The 8,508-nt window shown below is 61.4% G+C and overlaps 1 protein-coding gene across 1 annotated transcript; it reads right to left on the reverse strand.

Annotated features, from left to right (window-relative positions):
* Window positions 1–1,633: 1,633 nt before the first annotated feature.
* TMEM80 (transmembrane protein 80) lies at window positions 1,634–8,393 on the reverse strand. The gene is made up of 6 exons (XM_023239765.2): window positions 8,178–8,393; window positions 5,487–5,506; window positions 4,624–4,717; window positions 4,247–4,339; window positions 2,451–2,767; window positions 1,634–1,784 (listed from the first exon to the last, which is right to left on the reverse strand). The coding sequence occupies exons 1-5, from the start codon at window positions 8,194–8,196 to the stop codon at window positions 2,562–2,564; spliced, it is 432 nt and encodes a 143-aa protein (XP_023095533.2). The 5' UTR covers window positions 8,197–8,393; the 3' UTR covers window positions 1,634–1,784; window positions 2,451–2,561.
* Window positions 8,394–8,508: the final 115 nt, after the last annotated feature.

An 8,508-nucleotide genomic window follows, 5' to 3' on the forward strand; every position in this document is an offset into this window, starting at 1 on the left:
AGCAGGGCGAGGCTCTGAGATCTTCGCGAGGCAGGCCTGGATGAGTCCTAGCAGATGCCAGGTACCCCCAGCCTCAGCTGCCGCGGCAGAGGGGCTCTCTCTGGGGCCCCGGGACAGACTCCCCTCCCCTTCAGCTGGCCCCTCTGCTCTAGAGGGATGGGGGGAGTGCTAGGACCAGGCTTTAGTCTGCAAGTGGGTGTCAAAGTTATGATCGGAGGCCAGAGACCCCAGGGCTCTGCGCGCTGAGCCTCCCAGGCCGGGGAGGGGCCCTCCCCTCCACAATTCAGGAGATCCTATAGTCTTTTCGCATAGCCTCAACCAACATGGGCATCCCCAGAGGGATGTGGGTGTCAGACGGGAGGGTGGGGATCCTGTGGCCCAGACTGTTCACTGGTGCCAGGGACCAGAACAGGTGGGGGAGGGCACTCCTGGCAGTGCCCCCCTCCTTAGGCCCAGGCCCCACCCTCTGCCCTCAGCGTAGGGCAGGTGTCCTGAATGGACTCCCAGGATGCCCCTGCTCAGCCAGCTGGCTGGGAGGAAGTGAAGGGGCAGAGGGCAGGTCCGGGCAGCGGTGGGCACCCCCAGGCACGTGCAAGGACCCAAGGGCTCTGGCTATGATTCCTGGGGTGGTGTGGGGGTGGAAACGGGTGTGTCAGGAGGCAGGGGCCCAGGGCAGTTGGCCTTGTTTGCCTGGCACTGACGTGGAGCGCTTCCTGGGGAACCGCCTGGGGAAGGGAGGCACACTGGGTCCTGGACGGTCAGTGGCACTGCCTTTTCACGGGTCACCAGGACCCCGGGGGCGGGTCTCCCTGCCTGCTGTCTGAAGCATCACAGGTGAGCTCTCCCAGGTGGGGCAGGAAGTGGCCTTCTCCTTGGGCCCAGCCCTGCCCCCGAGCCCTGGCAGGACCTGGCTTCCTGGTTCTCTCTCCTACTCTGCTGAGCACTGGGAGAGGAAGGCCCGGGCCCGCCCTCGTCCTTCCTGGAGACGGAGCCTGGACGGGCAAAAAGTGGGAAGGCCGGCACACAAGGGAGCAGCTGAGGTGGGGACTAGCACTTCTGAAATGAAAGTCACTGTCCCCAGACCAGGACTGACCCTGATCAGGAGGCAGCAGAGAGCCTGGAGTCCCAGGCTGGCTGGTGGCCACGTGGAGCTGTGGTGCCCTCCGTGGCAGCTGACCGCCACTTGCATGTAAACAAAGTGATAGGGGTGTCCGGAGCCCAGCTCGGGGCAGGAGATCACGAACCCTGAAGGCCACAGGTGTCCGGCTGCCAGAGTCTACAGGGGAACTGGCTGGGCGCTCCCAGAGGCAAGCGCACCCGTCCCGTCCTTCCCGAGTCCGCCCGGCGCCAGCAGCAGGGAAGGCAGCGGGGAGGCGGGAGGACGCCTGCTGGTCCAGAGCCAGAGTGGGCAGCGCAGAGAGGTCCTGCTCCCACTTGCCCCTGCCGGGACAGAGGCCATGGGGGGCGCCACTGCGGCCCCTCGAGGAAGCCAGTCCCCGTGGAGGTCCCGGACTGGCCCTGAGGCCTGGCTTGGCTGTCCTCCGGGGGAAGCCCTCCTCCTGGGGCTGCTGGGGGAGGCCTGGATGGGGTGTGTGCTCTTGGGTATGGAAGAGGTGGGCGGCCTCAGGAGGAATTCAGGGAGGTATAAACATTTATTTCCACAAAACGGTAGAGAAAACGTCCAGATACCCAACGTTTTGTTCCAGACGTGGACGGTGCGCAGCGTGAACAGGTAAAGGTCTTGGAGAGCAGGAGCTCGGTGTCTTCCCGGGAGCCATTGCGATCTGCGAAGGGGGAAGAAGGCACAAACAGAATGCGAGGAGCACAGTGCAAACGTCCCTGGCGTTTTAACGACCGAGGCTTGGACGTGGGGGCACTGAGGCACCGGGCTGGGGCAGTGGAGGGCCGTTCGCCGCTGGCCCACTCCCTGCCTTCCTCCCGTCAGTGCCAGGGTCTCGGCCCGTCCTTCCTTCAGGAGCCCCCAGGGGAGAGGAGCTGCAGCTGCCAACATCCCCCCGGACACCAGGGCCCACGGTTCCTAAGCAGCCCGGGGCCCGGCTGCCCGCTTCCCGTGCTGCCCCTGGAGCCCCCGGCAGAGCAGCAGCACGGTGGGTATGGAACACGCACCGCCCCGGCCTGCGCCCTCACAGCCACGGGGGAACCGGCAAGACACGGCCAGGCTGCTCCTTCCGGCAGGGAACGGTGGTTTGTGGCCACAGCTCGGCCACCTCCTTTCCCAAGGGCCTGTTCCCTTCTGGGTCGGGGGTCAGGGCAGCTGCCGGAGGGAGATCCTCACCAGCCAAAAGCGGGGCCTGAGCAGATGTTCCCGCGGTCTCCCTTCCCCACCCTTCGTGCGGCTGTTCCCGGCAACTCCCCCGGCTCTCTGCTCTGCCCTGGGTTCCTGGCCACCCCACCACCCAAAATTCGTAAACCACTCCAAACCGTCCTACCCGTCCACACCGGTGCCCTTCCGTCCAGCACTGGGGGAGGAGACGGCCGAGCTCCCAGGCGGGGGCTTCTGTGCAGAGCTGTCCTGCCCGGCAAAGCCGGGTGCTGCCCGCCTAGCTGACAAAGGCAGCGATGGCCACCAGCTGCAGGACGGCCTCCAGGCCGTGGAGCGCGAGGAGCGCGGCGCCGAGGGTGGAGTCGGCCCGCAGCACCAGCGTCTGCCAGAGCAGGAAGTAGGTGGACAGCAGGGCGCCACCCGCTGTAAGGACCAGGCTGACGGCCAGCGGCACCTCGGCCTCCATCAGGTTGCCCTTGGTGCCTGGAGAGGGGGACAAACGGACGAGTGGGTGCCGGGCTCCGGGACGCCTACTCGGACCCACGTGCACCCAGGACGGCCCCGAGGCTGCAGGGAGGCCAGACGCGAGCTCATCGCCCGCACATCCCCCTGGACATAGGGCTGACGGCTCCCAGGGAAAGGATCTATGGTGGCCACCACATCACTCAGGAAATGTCACAAAGCAAAAATGCTGCCGAGGGGCGTGCTCTCCCCAGTGAGGATAAAACCAAGTGCAGTTGTAATTTTTGAACCTCAGTCTCTGGGTCAGTTGTCGGGGTGGGAGAGGGAACTTGGTTTTCTAAGAATGATCCCAATTGCATTCTGACATCTTTCCCTAATTCCAAGTGGATTGAGGAGATTTTGTTTAAAATTTCCAAAAATATTTTACTGTGGGCTAAGATCAGTTCTGGAAGGTCTCATGCACACTTGTAAACAAACAAACAAACAAACCAGCACGGCATTTTACAAATAGGCAGTCACAGGAAACGCTGATCCCTGACTGCAGGTGTCCGAGGCGCCTGGGCAGGGACAGGCAGGACAGGCGCCCCGCAATCCCAGCACCTTCTGTCCCCCTCCCAGGTCTGTGGGCTCGTCCGTGACGGCCCAGGAGACCTGCTTCTGTCCACCAGAGTCCGGAGGGTCTGATGACCATGGCATGTGCCTGTGTCCCCACTGGTGATGGGGCACCCTGGCGTACACGTGCAGGCAGAACGTGCTATGTGCCTGACCTGGATGTCAGCTGCCATCGGCTCCCTCTGCTATTCCAACAGAGGGAGCATTTCCTACACCCATCAGCAGAACACGCACGGTGTGAGCTTGTTTTAGAACACAGACGTGCTGGCACGTGTGTGCCTGTGGCCGTGAAGGCAGCAGGGACGAGATGGGGCTGGAAGCCGTGTGCACCCTGTGTGGCGAGCCCTGGCCGGGGCAGGGTGGGGTGCGATAGACGGCAGAGCTCACGCTGTTGGGAGAATATAAATGGGGAGCTGGCTGAGGGCCCCTGCAGTGGCCTGGACTGAGCAGGCTCCGGGGGCCCTCCTCCCCTTCCAGGCTCCGTCGCCTGGAGAACACTTCAGATCCTCCTCCTCCAGACTGCTGAGGCCAACAGGAGAAGGCAGGAGGTGAGGTGGAGATTTGGGGGCCCCCGAGTCAACTGGCCGAGCTGGGTTCCAATCTCAGTGCTGTCGGGTCACCTTGTGGCTTGTGCAGGACTCCCAAACAGAAGCGCCTCTCCCAAGGGTGCTGCTCCCAGTATTACTTGTCTCTTGAGTAAAGCTTCTGAATAAACTAATTAATACTTAATGGCGTCGTAAGGCGAGCTTGCAAAGCAAGTGGTTAAGCGGTTGACATCAAAAGTGTCTCTAAGAACCACGTTATAAAGGGATAGATGTTTGAAGGCTCCCAGAGCGTAAGCTAGTAATTCTGTGACCCTAAGTACCACACGGTCTTCAGTCGACTCACCCAGGTACAACCGAACTGCTTCCAGAATTCCCATCAGAAACAGCAGAGTCAGGTCGAGAGCCAGGTAAGGACAAGGATAACTGAAAACCTGACCTGGAGAACAGGCAACAGAGCAGAACTCCAGTTATGGGGGGCAGTGGCAGGGGCGCCTCCCATGTGCCTCTGTAATTAAGGCTCACTTTTATGGGGTGCCCGGTGGCTCAGTCGGCGAAGGGGCCGACTTCAGCTCAGGTCACGATCTCACGGTTTGTGAGTTCGAGCCCCACGTCGGGCTCTGTGCTAACAGCTGGGGAGCCTGGAGCCCGTTTGGGATTCTGTGCCTCCCTCTCTCTGCCCCTCCCCCACTCTCTCAAGAGCAAACATTAAAAAAGACTCACTTTTATATATGATCATTAGGAGCGTAGCCAGGAAATACAGGGCATAATACCCCCCACTCAGGTAGAGCAGCACTTGCAGGGAGACGGATGAGAGCTGGCCAGTGGTTAAGGACTCGGTTAAGGACTCCCAGTCCCAGGCAGACCCAGAGAGCCTCGCAGTGCGTCCACCCCAGGGGGCCAGCTCCGCCCCGTCTTCCCAGGGGCCCGACACAGGCAGGCCCCGTGTAGGCACCTGCGGGTGGCCATGAGACCCGGCCACCGGCTCCCTGCCTGCGGAGGCTTCTGCCCACACTCCTCCCCTGTCACAGATGTCCTATCCTGGAACCAGAGGGCTGGGCGTGTCCCTGGTAACTGCGGGCAGGATGGCCAGGCTTCCTTGCGGGCACCACCCTGATCCGGGCCCAGGTTACGAGATTGAAAATAATGAATTCTTTTCATTTCCTTCAAAGAAAATGTATTCTCTTTGAGGGGGGGGGGCAGTTAAATGTCCACTAACTTTCCCGAGCTCTGTACACTTCCTGTTTGCTTACGTAAAAGGACTCTGTAAGTGTTCAAACTGAGGGGTCTTTGCTCTTCTGCTCCAGATGGGCCTGGGGGAGGCAGGCAGCCACCCACTCAAGGTGCAGGGCCTAGAAGGAGGGTGATGGAGCCAGCACGCTCCACTGGAGGAAGTCCTAGAACTCTCTGCATCTGTCAGTGACCGTCCCTCCCACTGAAACGTGGAATTTCTACTCAGAACTTATAGAAAAGGTGGGGGCAGAAAGCAGAAACTCAGAGCTGACTTCAAGAGTCCGGCAAACCAGCCCTCAGGAACCGTGCTGTGGAGGCCCTCCAGGGGACACGTGGGCACAGCAGAAGGATACCACCGCGGATGAAGCTCTCCCTAGAAAAGAAAGTATCCGTCAGAGAGGCCCCAGGTCCAACCCGGATGCTTTCCTGGGCCATGCCAGCTCCCAGGACCCCAGCTCCATTCTGCGATCCCATATTTACAGAAAGAAGCCACGTTTATCTGGGCCTGCGGTTGTCCATCCGAGGATCTGACCCGTTGGCTTTTCGAAAGCTGAGGCTGGGCCGGAGTGTGTACTTGGGAGCTCAGAGGTGGAGAGGAGAAGGCTCTGTCTGTGGCCGAGCTGAGCCCAGCCGGGACAGGGAAGGACTGCGCCCTGGACACAGACAGAGGACAGCTCTTCTCATCTTCTGAGATTTCTGTACATTTACCACGTGGGTAGAACTAGAGGAAAACCTTTTCCGATTCAGGGTACGAATCCTTTTTGCGTGTGTGGTTGATGAGAGACCCTGCTTTCCTCTGGAATTTCACACACGGCCCCAAATATCCCTCAGATATGCATTTCCTGAAGCGGCAACCCAAGTTCTCGCACTGTTGTGGCTCCTGGGCCCTTTCCCGCCCGCGGCAGCCACAGGTCTCCCTCCTCCTAGGCTGACAGCCTCTCTCCCCGTGAAGTGGTCTTGGCATCACAGGTGTTGAGTGTCTCTAATCCTCCCATCGAATGTGTCCTGGGGCAGATTTCCCGTGTGAAGAGGCTCACACCAGTGGCACGTTTGTGACACGCAGAAACATCAGCAATGACTGAAAATTTGCCAAATGGACCCTCTGGGAGGCCTGAGCTATACTGCCGGCGGCAAGCGGACCAGCGATGGGAACCAGCCCGGCCGGTCTTCTCTCCAGCCCCGGTGATCTGGTGAGTAGATCTGGGCTTTCTGTGGTGCCTCACTTGGGCAGGGGTCCTAAATGGGTCAGCCCAGGGAATCAGGGACACAGATCAGAACTCAGCCTCGAGGAGCGGCAGCCAGGGGAGGGCCAGTGGAGCACGGGTCATTTATAAGCTTGCATCACGTTACAGGCGGCGTGCTCCTGAAACCCGGCCTGTTCTTTTCCAGGCTCTAGCTAAACTCCGCCACCTAGATACTTGTCGGCATCGGGTGGATTTCATGTGAACTGGGGGTTTCCTCCCTTTTGATTCTTCTCTTGAAGGCCGGCTTCAGACACTTCAGCTCTACTTGCCGGCCGGCCACTGTGATGGATCAGAACCGTGGCAGCTCAGGAACAAAGGCTGCACAAAAACCTTACGTGACACAGGATTTTACATAATTAACGTTAAAGGCAGCTGTAATCAGATTGGCGGCTCTAAGGGTTTCAGACCCATAAAGGCTCATTGTGACTAAATACAGCAGTGGTTTTCAGGACCTAACATTTTTTTGGTAAGTGATTTACGGTAGTGACAGTGTGTCTCTGAACAGGGGTGTCAGGAGTACACGTGGAGGTGCGGAGAACGAAAGTGTCCCCGAGGTGACAGACAAGGTGTGCACGGGGATCCTGCCCCGGCGTAAACCTAGTTTCTCACCAAATGGAAACACGTCTCGCTAGCGGCGGCCGTTCACAAAGGTCTGACGAGAGGGCTCTGCTCTGCCTTAAGCACACGGACAACGGAGACCACCTCTTTGCAGGACGTCCCGCTTGCTGCCCAGCGCACTCCCTCGTCTCTGTCTTCCCCGCCAGTAATTCCTGACAGCTGGGGTGTGCAAAGGGGGCTTTTTTATCTGAGCGATCGCTACCACAAAGACAACCCCAACCCAGAGTAGCACAGCCCCCATCCCATCCCGCACTTTTCTTACCCAAGCAGTGCACACATCAGCTGCTATGTGGACTGAGTGGTCAGCACCGTAAATGGCACACTCATGGGCCCAGACCCTGGCGACCTGGGCAGGACGCGGACCAAGAAAAGCTATGCCCACCTGTCTGCCAGCTGGGGGTGTTGCACAGCGAGAATTAACAACTCACTGGACTTCCAGGAGTCAACGCTTGGGGGGGGGGGGTGTGGGGATCTGTACGACTGAAGCACACGCTGGCGGGGACGAGCTTTCCGGGGGGTTGCCGCATCGCCCAGCATTCTGTCTCGGACACAAAGCTGCTGGCAATGGGACGGGGTGCTTCCCGACCTGCGGGGCCCCCGCCAGCTCCCTGGGCGCCTGGGCCTCGCGGCACACGGGCCGCCCTCGCTCTCTGGAGAGCGCGCAGCCGCTGCGCAGGGCAGTGTGGCAGTTCACGGGTCACACTGCAGCCAGCCCGGGCCCACGCCTACGCCCCTGCTGCCTGCCCCTGCCCCTGCCCTCGGCCGCCGGTCCCCTGCCCCTGCTGCCAGCCCCTTGGCCCTGTCCCTGTGCCCCCGTCCCCTGCCCTGGCCCTTGTCCCCTGCCGCCACCGCGCGCATTGCGCAAAACCGGGGGCTGGCCACGGAAAGGTGGTAGCAGGACACGCGACGTGAGGCCAGGGAGGGGAAGAGGCTCTCAACGGGCCCGGGGCCTCACCTCGCGAATCTACTCAAAACCGCGGAATCGCAACCACCACGAGGTACCCCAGACTGGTCGGCCTATCCGACACCAGAAAGAACCAAAACGAACGGCCCCCTTCCCGGCATGATCTCTGCCCCCGCCGCCCGGAGTCCCAGCCCCAGCCTCCGGCCGACGGGCGCCACGCAGTCCCGAGACCCTCGCGGCCCCCTGACGCCCCCAAGCCGCCCACCCCACGCCCTCACCTCGCCGCGCGGCCGCCATCTTGCCGCCCGGCCCCGCCCGCCCAGTCCGCCGCGATCCCGGCAGTCTCTCGGCTCCGCGCTCTTCGCGTCCCTTCGGCCATTTTCGCTTCTGCTCCCGAAGAGGCCCGACCTCGCCGCGCTTCGGGAGTTGATTCCGATCCGCGGCCGAGGCCCGATCAACCCGTCCGGCAGCGCTCGGGCACTTTCGTACAGGCGGAGGCGGAGAGCCGAGGCTCGGAGTATCGGGGCTCGGCAACGCTCGGCTCTGTTCGGCTTCACCTCGGACGGACTCGGCTCCCGCTCGAGGCGGGGGTGGGCGGAGCCTGCGACG

This window comes from Felis catus, chromosome D1, assembly GCF_018350175.1.
Source record: "Felis catus isolate Fca126 chromosome D1, F.catus_Fca126_mat1.0, whole genome shotgun sequence".
NCBI lineage: Eukaryota > Metazoa > Chordata > Mammalia > Carnivora > Felidae > Felis > Felis catus.